The sequence below is a fragment of the Periophthalmus magnuspinnatus genome, chromosome 6, assembly GCF_009829125.3.
Source record: "Periophthalmus magnuspinnatus isolate fPerMag1 chromosome 6, fPerMag1.2.pri, whole genome shotgun sequence".
Taxonomy (NCBI): domain Eukaryota; kingdom Metazoa; phylum Chordata; class Actinopteri; order Gobiiformes; family Gobiidae; genus Periophthalmus; species Periophthalmus magnuspinnatus.
Window position 1 is genome coordinate 625,921 of NC_047131.1, and position 21,138 is coordinate 647,058.

At 43.3% G+C, this 21,138-nt stretch overlaps 1 protein-coding gene across 1 annotated transcript in view; it reads right to left on the reverse strand.

Annotated features, from left to right (window-relative positions):
* megf11 (multiple EGF-like-domains 11) overlaps nt 1-21,138 on the reverse strand; it is a 219,274-nt gene that overhangs the window by 23,244 nt on the left and 174,892 nt on the right. The window contains exons 14-15 of the mRNA XM_055222399.1: nt 20,617-20,719; nt 2,641-2,787 (exon numbers count right to left, since the gene is read on the reverse strand). Coding sequence (XP_055078374.1) covers nt 2,641-2,787; nt 20,617-20,719 — 250 coding nt within the window. The remainder of the gene's footprint in view (nt 1-2,640; nt 2,788-20,616; nt 20,720-21,138) is intronic.

Genomic DNA, 21,138 nt, shown 5'->3' on the forward strand with positions numbered 1-21,138 from the left:
GAGAGAAAGAGAGCAAGACAGAGGGAGAGAGAGACAGAGAGGGAGAGAGAGGGAGAGAGAGGGAGGAAGAGGGGGTCACAGATGCGAAGGTCAAGACTGATAGATAAACATAAACAACAGGACCTAGAGATGGGGGATAGAAAAACAAGGAGAGAGGTAGAGAGAGATGGACAGACAGATAGAACAAGATGGAGAGACTTCAACAAGCAGAGAAGGACAAACAGATAAAGGGAGAGCAATGCAGAAAGAAAGAGAGAGAGAGGGGAGGAGGAGGAGGAGGAGAGAAGATGTGGTGATGAAGAGTAGGTCTGATGAATCAAGAGCCTCCTCAGCCTCTCAGACACACGTGGGGAGCCTGTGTCCTTCAGTCCACCTCCACAGTCCAGAGTGAGGTCAGAGCGGTCAGAGTGGACAGGCCAGGTGCAGTGTGGTTAACTTTATCTACGTCTCTTATTTCTGATACTTATTTCAATGTTTTATTAATATGTATATGATTACTCTTATATTATAGTGTGATTCTCCTGTGGATCATTACAGTTTGTCTAAGTTCAAGTTGATTCTTCAAATCTGTAGAAACAGCAAATATTTGGGGACTTGTTTGAAAGTTGCCAAGTTGCGTAGCTGATTTTTTAAATATTAATTAAAAACAGCTTAATATTAAAAATGTGTGACCTGGCCCCATGTTCAAAACCACAGAATGGGCTCTTTACAGAAGCGTTAGACTGTAAAAGCAGCAGATATGTGACATTCAGAAACTACATGAATGAATGCATTTTTCAAACAATCACAACTATGTACAGAGCAATGGGCGGGGATAGGGGGGAGGTGAAAATGGGAATTTCCTGGGCACTCAAGCCTCAAATACAGGACAATACAGGATTACTCAAACATTGGTATAAATGTAAACCAGAAGATTAGATACACTATCTAGAAAGACACATATGCTTTTTTTCTTCTCGCTGTTTGACATGAAATCAGACTAAACTTTTCCTGTTTTAGGTCAATTAGGATTAACAAAATTATATTTATTTGCCAAATGCCAGAATAACAAGAGAAAATTTGTTTTAGACAATTTTTCATGGCTTTCATAGGAAAGTAAAAAGAAATCAGCCAAGATATCAGGAAGAGAACTGTGGACTTGCACAAGTCTGGTTCATCCTTGGTGCAATTTCCAGATGCCTGAAGGTGCCACATTCATCTGTTCAAACAATTATACAAGTATAAACACCATGGGAATGTCCAGCCATCACAGTGCTCAGGAAGGAGACGGGTTCTGGGGGGTTGTGGGGTTTGTTTTGCTGCAGGAGCGACTGGTGCACGTAACAAAATAGATGGCATCATGAGGAAAGAACATTATGTGGAAATACTGAAGCAACATCTCAAGACATCAGCCAGGAAGTTAAAGCTTGGGCACAAATGGGTCTTCAAATGGACAATGACCTGAAGCATACTGCCAAACTGGTTACAAAGTGGGTTAAGGATAACAAAGTCAATAATTTGGAGTGGCCGTCACAAAGCCCTGATCTCAATCAATAATTGAAAATATATGGGCAGACCTGAAAATGCATGTGGTACCAAACACTAATGAAATGTATGTCAACTTCTGACTTTGAAGAAAGTCATGAAAAAACGTCTTTAAAAAAGTCTCATTATTATGGCATTTGGCAAATATAAATAATTTGGGTAAATCCTAGTCCTTAAAACAGGAAAGGTTTGGAATGGTGTCATGTGAGACATATGTGTCTTTTTATATACCGTGTGTAAACTTCTGGTTTACACTGTAAAGACAATTATAACTGAGCGGAGCTAATGACGAGGCAACGTCATTATTACAGGATTCAAAGCTAATGAAGCTAACACTGTGTGCACAAAAATGAACTAATACAGTGTGGTCTCCACATGTTTATCTGGACATGTCCAAATCAGTGGTATCGGTGTAGTGCAAAATAATCTCCACGGCAATGAGCATGCAAACCCTCCACCAGAAATGTTACATAGTACAACTTTAACTCATGTAGATGGACTTTACAGTGTGGTTTCTTTTTATATCTGGAAATGCAAAAAGTGATATTCTACAGCTGATCAACATTCTCTGGGGGTGTGATGCAAACTGTAGGCACTACTCTGTCTGAAGCTCTGTTAAACTTTAATCTGAGCTTTGTTTTAACACAATTTGACCATAAAGAGCTGATTTATCTAAACTACAACAGGTGATTTGTGCTGTTAAATAAGTCCTTCTCAACTAACATTACAGTCACAAGCTAGCTAGCATTAACATTAGCCAACAGTTTTTCAGAGAGTCACTCTTACCTTTTTGTGTAAAATCAAACTCCTAAACAGGACCATGAATGCTCGGATTGACCACAGGAAAATGAACATGTGCCCTTTCAATACACTTTGGATTTTTTTCTTGAGTTTTCAGATGATCTTAAAAAAAAATCAGTGTTTGCTAATGTGTTCATTGTTTCTCTATGGTAACTGCTAAATATTCCACGATAGAGACCCATGTAAATCACCCCCATGCAACATGATGTCACTGCAAAGTATCCGTGAGTGTATCTGGGCAGGTCTACAGTGCAGTGCAGGGCAGGTGCATGGTAGGTACAGGGCAGGGGCAGGTGTACAGTGGTGTGAGCTCACTTCTTTTGCAGGAGGTCCCTCTGTAGCCAGGTGCACAGACGCAGGTGCCGTCCTCGGGGGAGCAGGAGCCTCCGTTCTGGCAGGAGCAGCTCATTGAACAGTTGGGCCCCCAGAAGCCCTGTGGGCACACGCTGTCACAGTGAATCCCTGCAGGCACATCACAAACATATATGTAAGCAGAGTGGAAATGCCCCCTGAGCGCCAGGGATCAGACATGGACCGACTCTTAAGAGCGCGCCATCTGGAAAAACATATATAAGCAGCTCTGAGTGTGAGTGTGGGCCACAAGGGCTCACTCATGGCCCAAACTCAGCCATGGTCCAAACTCACCCATGGCCCAAACTGTGCCCAGCTGTGCCGCCTCAGGGTCAAGAAATATCAAAATCGAGGATAGGATTGAGGTCGAGGATATTAAAAAAAAAAATCTAAAACAGGGTTAAAATTATTTTGAGTGTATTTTTGTTCACTACATTCACATGTGTCACTCATAGTTTTGATTCTTCAGTGAGAATCGGCAGTGTGAATAATCCGGATGAAAAAGTGTCCAAACTTTGAATGGGTTGTGGAGTTGTAGCCCTCACAGTGGAATGAATACACAGACCCCCGACTCTTACATTTAGAGATATCAGTTTGAAAGTAGTTCATTTAAAACACCTGTATACCTTCAGTATTTGTTGATGGTGCAAACACATATGAAAGTCCTGCTGAGATAACACACAAATGTAACATTTCTTTGTTAATTCTGATTGGAGACATGTCAAACTCTTATGGAGATCCATTGAAATACATTCAGTCCATGTCCTTAAACGACGTGTTTTCAGCCCTGATGTCAAAGAATTAAGTGACATAATTGATGAATAAAACCCTCCACTGCTGGACATGACAGCATTTCTGCCATCTGCAAATTAGAGATTACATTTTGAAACCACTAACTCACTTTTTCTCAAGGTCATTATTTAAAGCAGAAGATGGAGCATGTTTCATAACTACAGACCTATATCTGTTTTACTTTGCTTTCCAAAAGTATTTGAAAACGTTGCTTATAAAAGGTTATTCTTTCATATAAATAATAATTATTTATAAGCATCATATGGTTTCTGTAAAAATCACAGGACTTACATGGCTTTAGTTCGATAGATGAGGTATACTCTGAATTAAACAATCCATTTATATATATATATATATATATATATATATATATATATATATATATATATATATATATATATATATATATATGGACTTATCAAAGACTTTTGATACAGTCAATAATACAATTCAACTTATTATTTTATAAATATGGTATTCATAAAAAAAACAAAAAACATTTTAAGTGGCTACATGATTACGTTTGCAATCAATCCCAGTTTGTTTGTTTAAATGGTTGCACTTCTGATAGAGCTGATATACAGTGGTCCCTCATTTATCGCAGGGGTTACGTTCCAAAAATTAACCGCAATAGGCGAAATCCGTGAAGTAGTCAACTTTATTTTTTACAGTTATTATATATGTTTTAAGGCTGCAAAACCCCTCACCACACATTTTATACACTTTTCTCAGACAGGCATTAACATTTTCCCACATTTCTCTCTTGTTTAATTAATTAATAGTGACTCACGCATATTTCACAGTTCCTCTGACCATGTCTCTTTGTCCTGGCGCCGCTCCACCGTGTCGATCAAACATTTATGTAAATTTGACAAGCTGAACGCATTCTGTGCTGTGTGGGAGATGCGGCAAGGAGATTGACTGACGGTGGTCTGCAGTCCCTTGGCTGGTCGGGACCAGCCAAGGGACTTTAACTAATGCTTGACTAATATGTTCAGTTTGATGTATTGATAAGGTGGAGCTTTAATATAAGCTCTTTAGGTCTTTGAGTCTTCCTGGACCTGCTTTTTATGCACTGTGTCCTTTTTATAGTTATATTATATGAGTACTAAATAAATACATAAATAAATGTGAGAAACAGTTGCATTACATGTTTTTCATCATGTGAAGTTTTTATATAAAATAAAGCATGTTATGTGTGAAAACAGACAAAAGTTTAAATGTATTGCTTAAATTTGTCATATTAGATACAAAAGAAATATTTGGAAAGATTTTGATATCTTATTCCGTATTTCAGTAAACTAGATGTAACTGAAAATTTGCTTAAAAATTGTAATTTTGCCATTTTTTTGCAGTTAAAACTTGAATAGATCAGACTTGGAATTAGAAATCTAAAGATCATTCTGTACATTTCATCAAATTCTTGTTAAGTCCAAGATTGTAAAGTTTGGTGTGTGTAGGTGTTGCTTTAAGGGCTGATCCTTATGTCCCTATGGGGGATGTAAACGACTTTTGACCCTGTCCCATAGAACTCTGTGGAGACAGGTTTATTAAATTCAATATTAAAATCTCTTTGGGTGCAGAGTGTGTTGTTTCCACATGAAAGCCTCTGTGAGACTAAATTGACCATAAAACTAAAGATTGTATTTTGTAGTCTCCCCTTCAGAGGCTCCTCCTCCTCCTCCTCCTCCTCCTGCAGTCTGAGCCTCTTTTCTTCTTCTCTCCAAATGTATTTTCTTTTTTGATCTGCTGGCGGCTCGTGGCCAGTGCTCTGTGTTGATTAACAGGGTCTGGTCTCTGGAGAGTCACAGCTCTCTGCTGTTCTCTTTGCCATTCTCTTTCAGGACGGCTGCTCTGGAACCCAGCCCAAAACACGCCGCAGACATGCCCACATCACACAGCGTGCCAATCCCAGTTTGATTTGAAGAGGTTGTTTTTATAACCCATCTGGGCTCAAGCTTCAGCGCTGACCACACTCACATCATCTGAACCTAAGTGTGTCAGGAGTTTATCAGGTCTCATTTAAATGTTACTCCTGAACACGACAAAATCACTGTGTGGGTCGAGGAAGTACGAAAACACAACACAACATTACATAAAACAATATTTACAGCAGCATAAAGAAAAACACTCACACAAAAACAACAGGAACATGACACGAACACAACAGGAAGACAACACAAACATGACACGAAGATGAACATGACACAAACACAACAGGAAGACAACACAAACATGACACGAAGATGAACATGACACGAACACAACAGGAAGACGACACAAACACAACACAAACGCAACATTAACGCGACAACAACACGACACAAACACAACATGAACACAATATGAACACGGCAGGAACATGAACATGACACAAATACGACATGAACACGACACGAACATGACACGAACACAACACAAACATGACAAGAACACAACATGAACACAACACGAAAATGACACAAACACAAAACGAACATGACACGAACACAACACGAACACAAACATGACAAGAACACAAAATGAACACAAACACAACACGAACATGACACGAACACAACACAAACACAACACAGACATGAACATGACATGAACATGAAACGAACATGAGACGAACACGACACAAACACAGACACAACACGAACATGACACAACACAAACATGACATGAACACGAACATGACACGAACACGACACAAACACAATACAAACAGGAACACAAACACAACAAAAACACAAACACGACACGGACCTGAACATGACACGAACATGAAACGAACATGAGATGAACACGACACAAACACAACACAAACACGACACGAACACGACACGAACATGACAGGAACACGACACGAACACGACACGAACATGACAGGAACACGACACGAACACGACACGAACACGACAGGAACATGACAAGACACAAATACGACACAAACACGACACGAACATGACACAAACACGATATGAACATGACACAAACACATTACAAACAGGAACACAAACACGACACGAACACGACACGAATACAACATAAACGTGACCAAAACATGACACGACAGAAACATGACACAAACACATACACACACATACACAAAACACGCATATACACAGACACATACAGACACACAGACACTCTCACACACAGACAGACACACACACACACACACCCCCACACACACGCTCACACACACACTCTGTACTGAGTCTTCCAGAGGTAGCCTGTAGTTTGAAGCTTCATTTGAAATTTCCTTTGAGTCCGAGAATCTGAGAATAGCACCGCCATTAAAGGCACATTAGAGCAGCACCTTTGAATTAAACCTGTGAGAAACTCCAGGGACTCATGTTAGGAACTCAAGAACGAGGAGAAGAGGAGAGGAGGAGAGGAACAAGGTGAGGTAGAGAGGAGGAGGGGAGGAGAGCAGGAGAGAAGAGGAACGAGGAGGAGAGGAGTGGAGAAAAGGAGAAGAGGAGGAGAGGGGGAGAGGAGGAAAGAGAGAGAGGGGGAGAGGAGGAGAGGAACAAAGAGGCGGGGGGGGGGGGGGGGGGGGGGGGGGGGGGGGGCACATTAGAGCAGCACCTTTGAATTAAACCTGTGTGAAACTCCAAGGACTCATGTTAGGAACTCAAGAATGAGGAGAAGAGGAGAAGAAGAGAGGAGGGGAGGAACAAGGAGAGGAGAAGAGGCAGAAGGGGGAGAGGAGAAAGGGGGAGAGAGGAGGAGAGGAAGTTAGAGAGGAATGAGGAGAATGAAAGAGCTCGACCAGGCTCGTGTGGAGGGGGCACAGATGATTTAGGCAGAAGCAGCAGATGAAGCAGCAGAGACTTGAAACATGGGCAGGGTTGAAGCGTTTGAGCTTCTCCACTCTCTCCACTCTCTCCACTCTCTCCAATCTCCCGCTCTCTCCACTCTCTCCACTCTCCCACTCTCTCCAGTTTCTCCACTCTCTCCAGTCTCTCCGCTCTCCCGCTCTCTCCACTCTCCCCAGTCTCTCTGCTCTCTCCGCTCTCTCCAGTCTCTCTAGTCTCTCCGCTCTCCAGTCTCTCCACTCTCTCCAGTCTCTCCACTCTCTCCACTCTCTCCAGTCTCTCCGCTCTCTCCAGTCTCTCCGCTCTCTCCGCTCTCTCCAGTCTCTCCGCTCTCTCCAGTCTCTCCGCTCTCTCCGCTCTCTCCAGTCTCTCTAGTCTCTCCGCTCTCCAGTCTCTCCACTCTCTCCAGTCTCTCCACTCTCTCCAGTCTCTCCACTCTCTCCAGTCTCTCCACTCTCTCCAGTCTCTCCGCTCTCTCCAGTCTCTCCGCTCTCTCCAGTCTCTCCGCTCTCTCCACTCTCTCCAGTCTGTCTGCTCTCTCCGCTCTCTCCAGTCTCTCCAGTCTCTCCGCTCTCTCCAGTCTGTCTGCTCTCTCCACTCTCTCCAGTCCCTCCAGTCTCTCCGCTCTCTCCACTCTCTCCAGTCTCTCCGCTCTCCTCCTGCTCTCCTCCTCCTCTCTTCCTCCTCTCCTCTCCGCCTTCTCTCCTCATTCATTCTTTTTCTGTGTATAAACTGGCTGTACACTTTCAGAGAGAGTAAAGGTGCGCCCGTTCTCCTCCTCCTCTCCTCCTCCTCTCCTCTCCTCCTCCTGTCCTCCTCTCCTCCTTCGTTCTGTCTCTGTGTATGTAAACTGGCTGTACACTTTCAGACAGCTTCAGAAACGCGGTCTCTACTTTCATCGAGGCTCTGTATGTGCTTTGGGTGATGTCAGGCTTACGACACAAAGCATAACTGTGGAGAGATTGCTGCTGATGTGGGCGCTCTCTGTGTTAGGGTGCGGGTGACAGTTTGGGGAGTGCGGGCGAATGGCAAGCAACGAGCAGCAAGCAGGGAGAGGCGGTGACAGTAAAGAGGCTGAAGAACATATGCACTCCATGACACTGTTTACAACTAATACAGAAGCTGCTGCAAATAGCCATGTCTTCTTCTTCTACTCAAAGATATTCAAACTGTCTGAGTGCCAGCCCCCCCCCCCCCCCCACAGTACCAGCACCCCCTCATAGTAACAGTGCCCCCCCATAGTACCAGCCCCCCATAATACCAGTACCACCATAGTACTAGCCCCCCATAGTACCAGTGCCCCCCATAATACCACCATCCCCCATAGTACTAGCCCCCATAGTGCCAGTGTCCCCATCGCACCAGCCCCCACCACAGTATCAATGCCCCCCCCCCCCCCCCCCCCCCCCCACAAACACAGGCTCCAGTGACACATGCACAGCCTCCCTAAAGCTCAAGTCAAACTAAGTGAGTTCGTATAAAGAGACGCCTGCCGACCAAGCCAAACCGCTTCCAAAATCAAAATGCCTGAAGCTTGTCCTTTTGTATGTGTCTGTTCTGTCATAGTAAAGATTCGTACATGTCTATTCTGTCGTAGTAAAGATACATGTTTATCTCGACACTCCCCAGAAGGGCCACGTTTAAACCCTGTTCTAAACCCCTTGTGTTTTTCAAAAGCATTTAAAAAAACCCCTTTGTGAACGTGGTTGTGTGGTGGTCATCTGTCACAGGAAACAAAACTCAAAATGACAGAAACAAGAACTAATTATTGTCTGGAACGTGAAGAGTGAGAATGTAAAGCCAGGGCTACAGATGGCGATGGTCAATTGACTTTTTCAGAGTGAACAGCGACAGGGTTAAACTCATCACCTGTTATGACAAACGAAGGGCTGAATGTTTATTATGTGCACATAATACAGGACAGAAAAACTACCTCAACTATTTCTGTAATTCAATGAGACACATGTTTCTGTAATAAAATGATAATTTACATTTTTAAACTGTTACATAATACTGACATGTGTTTTTTTTAAAGGATATGTTTTCGTCAAAACCCAAGATATTTAAAGGTGATTTCATTAAAATCTTGTTATAGTTTTAAAATTGTCTGATCAGCAGAGGGAGCACTTGCGCACAAAACAGCATCATCTGCATATAAATGTATGAAACTTTCTCTTAAACTGCAACCAATGGAATTAATAATATAGTAAAAAGTAGGGGGCCTAAAATTGAGCCTTGGGGCACTCCTATATTTAACGTTACAAAATCTGATATAAACCCATCGGCTACTGCTACCTGGGTTCTGTTTAAAAGATCATTTTAGACCAATCGCTGTGATGCGTCTGAAGCAGATTTGACTCTGCTTCAGACACATCAAGACGACTCCATGATCCAAGACGACTCCGACTCCATGATCCACTGAAACACAAGCTTCAGTTAAATCAATAAACAGAGACACACAATCTACATCAAGGGCTGAGAAAATGTCATTTAAAACTTTTGTGTTTGCAGTGGCAGGATTCTTTTTAGAAAGATGACTGATAAGATTCAAAATGGAGCATTTATTAAAATAAACTATAACTTTTCTAAAACTTTTCCAAAACCAGGTCATTTAGGTATTGGCCAGAAATTATTTACATTTGTGATTGTCCCATGTTTATGTAAAGACAGAACATGAGGCATTTTCCATAATTCTGGTATAACTTACATTTAAAATGATACATTAGAAATAAAAGAGGTTGAGTTAAATGTGGGGCAGTTAGAAGTTTTGGATGAGGTCATCAACTCCCATGGACTTGTTTGGGTCTATGGAGCAGAGAGCGTTTAAAACCTCCATGTAAGTGAAGAGTGAGTGCTATCTGCCTGAGGTTCAGACTCAACATAATCTAGGTCACAAGATCACTGTTATGATCCAAAACCTTTTGGTCTGGTTCACTTCCCAAAACAAAAGAAAAACTTTGCAGCTCCTTTGACTGAGAGAAGAGTCTGATTTGTGACCTGCTGAGACTCACTTTAACGAGTTACACTGACAGGAACAACAGCCTTACAGAGGAAAGAGGCATGAGTTAGATTACTCATTACTGGTAGAAATAAATCTGTTACTACTTAAACAACGCTATTCCCAACACTGGGGAGGGATCTGACTGTCCTCCAAAACTCTCTTATTTCTGTCACTTTCTGTCAGTGCAGACAGGAAGTAAGAGTTTTTTGCCTTTCTCACTGCTGATAAACATCTGTTTATTTTTCTGTGAAAAATGCCCACTCCAAATGGAGTGGGCCATTTGCACTTTTGCAGGCAGCATTTCTTTTTCTTCAAAAAAACCAAACACTTCAACTGATTAATCAACTAAACGACTAAAGGCCTAGTCATTAGAGTATGTGCCCACAAATGAGAAGGTTAGCAGTTAGATCCCAGTTCTGCCCAGTGCAAGCTGCCCACCTTGTGTACATACATGGGTTTTAGAATGATGAGAATTTTTAACTATTGTCATAGCATTGAACAGTTTAAAACTAAATATAATATCTTTTGAATGGGAAAAAGTCCTCAAAATGGAGACTCCCAGAAAACTCGTCCAGGGTTTTTCAGCTCAGGTGAATTGGAAACACTATTTAAAAGTAGGTTGCCATGGTTACAATAGAAGCAATAGAAACAGTCCCACCCCCGGATGAAATGCAGAACCTAGGTAGTCCACTTGCATCAATCTGCCCCAGGGCAGATGTAGCTACAAACAGTGAGAGTTTAGAGTGAAAGAATAATGACCACAGTTTGAGAGGCTTGTCTCTTAACTCAGGAGGATGGGTCCATTTGTCTAAGAATGTTCACGATTCACTGATGGAAAGGTTAGGACTTAGAAAAGCTCTTATTTTGTAGTATTTTAAACTTTTCTCTTTCTGTGCTTTTTTTTTTATTATGAAGGAACATATGGACTTCACTAAAACATTAGAGGAGTTAGAAAACTGCGCTCTCCCATTAGAACACTCCCATTGTCTCCTCAGTCTATAAACACACATACAATAATGGCCCGTGTGTCTCTAAGTGTTAATGTTTTAAATGAACAGAGTCTGAACATGCAGAAGAAAATGCTCCAAAAAGATTTAAATGTTAAAGGTCCAAAACTGTGAGCGCCATGTTCTAATGCTGTTACTTCCTCAAAAACAGACCTGAAGTTGAGTTTTGTTTCATTCACACATGTTTGAATAACACTTTATTATTAGTCTATCTACATCTCCAAAGCTCAAAATGCTCTGGTCCACCTTGTGATGTCATGAAGTGATAGTTTTCAAATTAACAGCTCCTTTTACCTTTAGTTCAGTAGAAATTGGCAATTCCGGTTCTGAAATAATCCAAAGTTCTAGTGAAGGTGTATGGAGTTTAAAACACAGTGGAGCACTTCCTGTATTACCATATGATGACATCACAAGGAGGAACAGAGTGTTTTCAGTTAAGGTAAGAACTAACTAACTAAATATGCAGGGTTTGTGTGTTAAACATATGTGAATGAAATAAAACACAACTGCAGATCTATTTGTGATGAGGAAACGACATTAGAACAGAACAATTAAAACATTAGCCGTTAAACACTTTGTTGAGTGGTGTGGAAAGTCTACTGCAATGTAAAGCTTTGTATGACCAAGAGATTATCACAATTATTCATAGAAAATCCATGTAACCTTTCTCGTCAGGGGTCCACCACCTGCTCATCTCCATGGAGATGTTATTGATTGGCCTGGAATGTTTCACAGTATGGCTGTGAATTAAAATATGTACATTTTGTATTGCTAATAATACCTTCAAAAATGCATTTTTACTTTGAGTGGGGCTCCCTGGACACTGAACGGTCAAATGCCATTCTGTGAAAAACTCCTAGCAAAGCAACCAGATCTCCATGGAGACAAGAAGGTGCAAGCTCTTCACTGGAAAAGTTACATAATGTTTAACAAAGTTCAGTCAGAGGGAGAAAGGAACAAAAGCAAACATGGGTGTCATCACAAATAACAAACGGCGACCTCTAGTGTCTCCACACAGTTTAGATTTAAGGAGACAAACAAGAGAAGCGAGTGATCCTGCTGCGCGGACCAGCCAACGCACGCCACTTTTACAGGGCGAGGCTCAGACGGGTTCAGACAGGTGCAGAAAGGGGATTGGAGGAGCGGGAAGCCAATACTCCAACCACAGTGGCAAATGTCAGGAGTCAACCGAGCAAAGACAGGAACACGACACATCAATCAGACGCCAGGAATCAGACAGGACATGGCACAAGGCTAATGGTGTGTTCACACCGGGGCGTCAAGAACGCATTGGATGCCTCTAGTTGGACACCTTTGCATTTGAGGGCAGGCGCCTCCGATGTGGTTGAGAGAGTGGCTAGTGTATTTATTACATAAAAACCATCAACAAAGGCGAACAGCTCTGCGGCATGTCTGGGTCCGTGACTAGCCTTTATGCAAGCTGGTGCGACATTAAGTTGCCGCTTGTTTGTGGCTGATGTCTTTCTACTTGATCAATTTCAATTCAATTCATTTTATTTTTGTAACGCCCAAAATCACAACAACAGTTGTCTCGAAGGGCGTTCATGTTTTGGTTGATGGGGGAAACCGGAGTACCCGGAGGAAACCCATCCAGACACGAGGAGAAACATGAAAAACTCCACACAGAAAGGCCTGGGCGACCCGGGGATCGAACCAAACCTTCTTGCTGTGAGGCATGAGTGTTGCCACTCAGCCACCATGCTGCCTACAGAGCTTGATGCTCGTGATGCACTGGTGTGACTGCACCATGACGTAGGGGAAAACTGACAGGGGGCCAGGTGACAGGGACAGGGCTGGCGACAGAACAGGGCAGGTGACATAGACAGGCCAGGTTACACAGAGAGGCCAGGTGACAGGGACAGGGCAGGTGACAGGGAGAGGCCAGGTGACATGGACATGCCAGGTGACAGGGAGAGGCCAGGTGACAGGGACAGGGCAGGTGACAGGGAGAGGCCAGGTGACAGGGACAGGGCAGGTGACAGGGAGAGGGCAGGTGAGAGGGACAGGCCAGGTGAGAGGAACAGGTGACAGTGACACGTGACAGTAAGAGGGCGGGCGTCAGGGACAGGGCAGGTGACAGGGGCAGGTGACAGGGACAGATCAGGTGACAGGGACAGTTGACATGGACAGGGCAGGTGACAGGGACAGGCCAGGTGACATGGAGAGGGCAGTCGACAGGGACAGGAGAGGTGACAGGGACAGGTGACAGGGACAGGGCAGGTGACAGGGACAGGACAGGTGACAGGTACAGGCCAGGTGACAGGGACAGACCAGGTGACACGGACGGCCTCAGGGACAGGGCAGGTGACACGGACAGGTCAGGCGTCATGGACAGGGCAGGTGCCATAACAGAGCACACCTTTAATAAAACACACAGCTTATTAGTGTGTGGCTTATGGCAGAATAATGCTCTTTGCGCTTAGTGTTTGTGAGGCCCTGCTGCACGGCGCCCCCTGGTGACTCAATTACAGCAGACAGATGGCCCTGACCGCAGAGACTCAAAGCGCACCTCAGACACGCTCGAGTCAACTCTCACAGTAATAAAGCCAAACTGAGACCAGGACAGAGGGAGAGGGGGAGGAGGGAGAGCGGAGAGGAGAGGAGGGAGAGAGGAGAGGGAGAAGGGGAGCAGAGGAAGGATAGAATAATAAAGCCAAACTGAGACCAGGAGAAGACAGAGGGAGAGGAGAGAGAGGGGGAGAGGAGACAAAGGAGAGGGAGAGGAGATAAGAAGGAGAAGAGAGGGAGAGAGAACAGAGGAGGGAGAGAAGAGGCAAGAGAAGAGAGAGAAAGAAGGGGGGAGAGGAGAGAGGAGAGGAGATGGCAGAGGAAGGAGAAAGGGGGAGGAGTGGGAGAGAAAAGGAAGAGGAGAATGAGATGGGGGAGCAGAGGAGGGAGAGAGGAGGGACAGTGAGGATGAATACAAGTAGGGACAGAGGAGGGAAAGGAGGGAGTGAGGAGGAAGAGGATGAGAGAAAGAGGAAGCAGAAGAAGAAGAGGGAACAGAGGAAGAAAGGGAGAGAGGAGGAAGAGGGGAAACAGGATGCTGAAAAGAAAATGCGGAGAAATGGTGACAGGAGGGATGGGAAAAAAGAGGAGCAAAGGAGAGAGAGAGGAGGATGAGAAGAAGAGAGTGTGAGCAAATGAGAAGAGGAGGAGTAGGGGAGGAAAAGAGGAGGAGCAGAGGAGGAGCAGGGGAGGAGCAGAGGAGGAGAAGAGGAGGCGCAGGAGAGAAGAGGAGGAACAGATGAGTAGAAGGGAAGGAGCAAAGGAGAAGAAGAAGAGGAGCAGAGGAGGAGCAAGGGAGGAGAGGAGGAGGAGCAGGGAAGGAGAAGAACCAACGGGTGTTTTAGAGATATACTAAATTAGAATATTGAGAATCATCTTATGTTTGAGTAATCTAGAGATCTCTCTCAGGCCCTATTCAAACCCTCCTCACAGTTAGCAGTACGAGCCTGTACGAGAATCTGTCCGCAAGCCTACGTTACCCACGCTCCACTCACAAGCCTACGTTACCCATGCTACGCCCACAAGGGAAGGCAAGTTTATTTGTATAGCACAATTCATACACAAAGCAATTCAAAGTGCTTTACAGAATAAGAAGGACATTAAAATAAACATAAAGCATAAATAATCACAAATAATCATCATAAAATTTACATTAAAACAGAAGAGTGCAGTATAAAAACCTTTCAGTCATATGCACAGCTAAACAGAACTGTTTTGAGCCTGGATTTAAACATTGTCAAAGTAGAGGCCTGTCTCACATCTTCAGGAAGATTGTTCCAGATTTTTTGCTGCATAAAACTGAAACGCTGATTCCCTATGTTTAGTCCTGACTCTGGGCACCAGCAGGAGGCCTGTCCCTGAAGTCCTGGTTCATATGGCACTAACATTTCAGAGATGTACTTTGGACCTAGGCCATGGAGAGACTTATACACAAGCAGAGCTGCTTTAAAGTCTATTCTATGAGCCACAGGAAGCCAGTGCAGAGACCTGAGCACAGGACTTATGTGCTCGTACTTCCTGGTTCTAGTCAGGACCCAAGCAGCAGCGTTCTGGATGTACTGCAGCTGTCGTAAGTCTCGTTTGGAGAGGCCAGTGAGCAGGCCGTTACAGTAGTCTAACCTACTGGAGACAAATGCATGGACAAATCTCTCTAAGTCTGGCTTTGATACAGTATACCTTTGATTTCATAACGTTTTTTAGGTGGTAAAAAGCTGCAGATATTACTGATTTGATGTGACTGTTAAAGTTCAAGTCTGAGTCCATTATTACCCCTAGATTTCTAGCCTGATTTGAAGGTTTTAAAGAGAGAGAGACTGGAGGTGACTCCTAACACTTTCTCTATGTTTCTGTGGGCCAAAGATGATGACTTAAGTCTTGTCTGAGTTTAGATGGAGAAAGTTGTTTTGCATCCACACACTGATCTGTTGGATGCAGTGAGTGAATCCACTGGTTCATATTCACCTGTTGCCAGTGAGACATAGATTGTCATCTGCAAAGTTGTGGTAGAACACATTATTGCTGCTTATTAGCTGGCCTAAAGGCAGCATGTAGAGATTGAACAACAGGGGTCCCAGGTTTGACCCCTAGGGCACCCCACAGCTCAGGGACATTTTATCTGAGACACATTTTCCAATTTCAACGAAGTATTCCCTGTTTTCTAGATAGGACTTGAACCAGTTTAGTGCCATACCAGAGTTGCCCACCCAGTCCTCTAGCCTCTGTAAGAGGATCCCATGATCCACAGTGTCAAAAGCAGCACTCAGATCTAACAGGATCAAGACTGAGACTTTGCCTGTTCAAGCAGATGTCATTTGTCACCTTGATAAGAGTAGTCTCAGTGCCGTGGTGAGGTCTAAAACCTGACTGGAAAACATAGAAGGAGTTGTTCATTTGGAGAAAGTTAATAAGCTGTTGGTAAACAACATTTTCAAGGACTTTGCCTAGAAACAGCAGATTTGAGATTAGTCGATAATTGTTCAATATTGTGGCATCAAGACTGCTCTTCTTTAGGAGAGGCTTGATAACTGCAGTTTTCAGAGCTCTTGGGAATGTTCCAGATTGAAGTGACATATTAACCATGGAAGTGGGTGGGGACAACAAACTGCAGCACAGACTTTAGAAATTTAGTGGGTAACACATCGAGGCAGCATGTAGATGAACTCAGACTGGTGACAATCTCTTGGACAGTTTTGTCAGTTACAGGTGCAAAATGAGTCAGCTCTAAGTGTCTAGGTGGGTGCTGGGTTGTTATTTGTGTCGTGAAATTGATGCCGTTTTTAATGCCCTGAGCCTTGTCATTACAGAATACTGCAAACTCACTGGACTTAGATGTGGAAATTTGTTCTAATGGCAGCGGAGCTGAGAGGTTTGTTAATCTGTTTACTGTTGCAAACAGGACACGAGAGTTGTTACTACAACTTCCAATAATGACCTCAGCCCTCCGGCAGTCCATTTTCTGTGCCCTGACCGAGTCATCATTCCTTCATGGCACTTTCTGCTTATCTTTAACGATTTTAACCTTCATCAGGGCAATAGTGTCCAGAACATTCAAAACACTCGAAGTTACAGAGTTCAACAAATCATCAACATTAGAACATGAGGCATTTTCGAAGATCATTTCCATGAACAGTGCACCTGTGTTATCATTTATGTGTCTCCTTCAAACAACTGCAGGACCAGCCGCTGGTTTGGGAATAACAGACATGTCAAAGAAGACACAGAAATGATCAGACAGAGCAACATCCACCACATTGACATTTGAAATATTTACTCCTTTTGTAATAAGCAGGTCTAGAGTGTGTCCTCTGTTGTGGGTGGGCTCGCTGACATGCTGAGTCAGATCAAAGGTTTCAAGGACAGAACTGAGCTCTTTAGCGTTTCTGTCAAACACATTATCCACATGTACATTAAAATCACGTGTAATGACTAAACCATCAAAGTCTGTGCATACGACTGAAAGCATCTCAGTAAAATCATCAATAAAACTCAAACAGTGCTGGAGAGGTATGTATATGACTAAGTAGAGTATGAAGGGACATTGTTTTAGCTCCATTTTAAAAGAAACATACTCAAAAGATAAAAACACCCCAAATAACAACCTGTGAGTGACCAAATTATCTCTAAAAAAATGCACACACACCTCCACCCTTTTTATTTACTCGTGTTTCAGATTCAAATTTGAAGTTGGGTGGAGTTGATTCCACTAGAATTGTATTACCTGTGTTGTTGTTGTCGAGCCATGTTTTGGTTAAAAACATAAAATCAAGATTAAAAGAAATAAAATCATTAAGAAATAAAATCATTAATTAAAAATGACTTGTTACATAAAAATCTGATATTGAGCACAGCAACTTTCAGTTTAGTTTCAGTAGAATTGGATGTTATCTTCTTACAGGGAATGAGACTTAAATGTCTCTGATTGAACAGTTTAACTGTCCTTCCGTTAATCAGTCTATGTGGTGTAACTGCAGATATAGCACCATCACAGGGCCTCTGCCTCATATTATCTTCTTCTATGTCCTGAGACAGCAGAGGTCCTGTGTGTCCTAGCTCTTGGTGATAACAGATCTGGGGGAAGGCAGGTTAGGGTGAGCAGGGGGGAGTTTAATTGAGGGACCAGGTGAGGGCCGAGGAGGTGGAGCAGCAGGGAGTTTGGGTGAAAGACGAGGGGGCTAGATGTAGATGTAGCAAACAGGACCCAGGGCTGGTCTGTGGGCAGGAGAGGTGATGGGTGTGCTGCTGGGACTGAAACCTCTGCTAGGGCTGTCACAGACAGGTTCAAGGCCTGTTATGTGGGCCCTGGGGGAAGTGACGCTGGAGATGAATCCATCACTTGTGAAGGTGGTGGTGCTGCTGACTTGTTCTCTTGGGGAGGTGGTGGTGCTGCTGTATCCTTCGCTGGGGGAGATGGTTGTGGTGCTGGTGATGATTCCTTTCCTGGAGGAGATAGTTGTGCTCCTGGTGGTGTCTCCTTCACTGGGGGAGGTGGTGGTTGTAGTTCCCCCAACCCGAAGGTCGGAGGATCGAGTCCCGCTCGGACCAAGTTCTGTCGTTGTGTCCTTAGGCAAGACACTTCACCCACATTGCCTAGTATGAAAGTAGTGTGTGTGCGAATGATAGGTGTTGGTCGGAGGGGCCGATGGCGCAGATTGGCAGCCTCGCTTCCGTCAGTCTGCCCCAAGGCAGCTGTGGCTACAATAGTAGCTTACCATCACCAAGTGTGGAAATGAATGAATAATGACAATAGTGTAGTGCTTTGAGAGGCTTTGACAAGCCTGTAAAGCGCATTACAAGTGTAAGCCATTATTATTATTATTATTATTAGTTGTGGTGCTGCTGGTGGTGCTGACACATTGGCTCGGTCTCTGGCTGGCGCAGCAGGAATGCTTCTCTCATTCTTTTTTTCTCTCATGGGGCCAGGACCCTGTCCAGGTCGGTGCCTCAGAGTGTGGAGGAGGTTATCCGTCAGCACTCTCACTCCACCTCTGCTCAGGTGTGGGCCATTTCCCTTGAACAGGTCCTCTCGTTTCCAGAATAGATCAAAGTTCTCAATGTAGTGCAGTCCTCTGGCTTCACATTCGTTGAACCGCCATGTGTTCAGCTGAAGCAGCTGAGTAAGTGATGAATGTCTCAGCCTCCATTTTATCAAGCTCCTCGAATAATTCTTTTTCAAGATTTCAGTCTGATTCATTCCGGTGTCAACTGCACCCATGTGCACAATCAGCTATTTAGCTCCTTAGTATGTTGACAAAACTTTTGGGAGGAGTTTTGTAATCTCAGAGACAGTGTGACTGGAATAAGAGCAAGTTTGGATTCCTCTGTGGGTTACATCTCTGATAGCACCATCTCCTAGCAGCAGCGTATCTCTGACCTTGACATTTGGCACAGACCGCCTGTCTGCCGCTGCTCTTTTGCCATCTTCATTGCTCTTGTTTTGTGACAAAAATCCATTTTCTGTTTGTATACTAACATCAACATCAGTCTGTGACAGTGGTAAAAATCTGTTTGTAAGCTGTATTTTGGGTGATGTAACTATATTAGCATTGTCTCTTATCACTTGTTGCGTTTGCTTGAAATTCTTGTCTTTACAAAGTTTTGGAAAAGACACTGTATCACTTAGGTTTAAGTTGAAAGAAACATTTTTTTCACCCTCTTCTCTGAAAGTAACTGTGGGTTGCTTACCACTGGAGGTCACAGGGAGTGTTTGGTGAAGTCCTTTTTCAGATTCTACAACAAATGTCCATGCTTGTAGCTCATTAATTTGTTGATAATAGTTCCGACAGCGTTTGCAGAAAGAATTCCTTTGGTTTCCCCTAGGCCATGTCGCTGGCTCGTCAGAAATTTTGTTAAAAAATGTAAAAATGGTTAAAAGTCTTGGTTTGCTTAAAAGAAAATCATAACAAAACAAGTCTTCCAGCACTGGAAGAGATATAATGATTAAAAAAGAAAGTAAAGAAGGAAGCAGCAAGAGCAAGCAAGGTTTGCGTCTGCACTCTTCAGAAGCAGGAAGCAAGAAGCCTAAATCACCCACGCTCCACATGACAATTCTCCATAAATATACACAAATATGATAAAAAAAACTGTACACAGCAACTTGACAAATCTGATGTGATGTGCAACAGTTTCATTAGTGGGATGCAGCTGATTGTGTTGTAATGATGCTCTGAAGGGGAACGGACTTAGCACAGAGATTAAAGGGAGGAGAGACTTAGAGCATCAAAAACGTCAATACATAGTTTTCGTCCAATATAGCACTTTTAAAACAATAAAAGGCAACATGGTAAGTCAAATACCCCCTTTAATATCTCACAGAAGTAAAATACCCCCTCTTTAATGTCTGACAGAAGTAAAATACCCCTTCTTTAATAAATCACAGAAGTGAAATCCCCCCTCTTTAATACCCCAGGAAAGAAAAATATCCCCTCTTTAATGTCTGACAGAAGTAAATACCCCCTCTTTAATACCCCACAGTAGTCAAATACCCCCTCTTTAATACCCCACAGAAGTAAATACCCCCTCTTTAATACCCCATAGAAGTCAAATACCCTCTCTTAAATACCCCAAAGAAATAAAATACCCCCAGTTTAATACCCCACAGAAGTCAAATACCTCCTCTTTAATACCCCACAGGAGTCAAAGTCCCCTCTTTAAAAAGCAAGTGTTCAAATATCACGTGAATATCGTTATTGAGATCATGAAAACAAAACTTCTCTTCTAGAGTTTGTGTTTTGCTGTGTCTTCACCCCAAACAAACACTTATATTTCACAGATTATATTTATATTTCACAGATGTGGCGCTTACCTGTCCAGCCGGGGTAGCAGCGGCAGTATCCGCTCACAGGGTCACACCCGTCGGCATGGCTACAGTCACAACGCTCACGGCACTCCAGACCAAAGGTACCATCCTGGAGAAAAGGGTCAAAGGTCAAATTATAAAAGTCCTCACAAAACTGACTCCATGTTCTAATGCTGTTCCCTCCTCAAAAACAAATCTGGAGATGTGTTGTGATTCATTCACGCATGTTTGAGTAAGACTTTAATATTAGTTTGTATACATCTCCAAAGCTCAAATTGATCAAAGTGGTAGTTTTCAAGTTAACAGCTCCTTTTACCTTTAGTTCAGTAAAGATTGGCAATTCCAGGTCTGAAATCATCCAAATGATTCTAGTGAAGGTGTGTGGAGTACAGTTCACTTCCTGTATTACCACATGACATCACAAGATGGGACAGAGTGTTTTCAGTTTGAGAGAATAATTCAGCCTAAATATGCAGGGTTTGTGTGTTAAACATGTGTGAATGAAACAAATCATTGTTTTGTCATTGT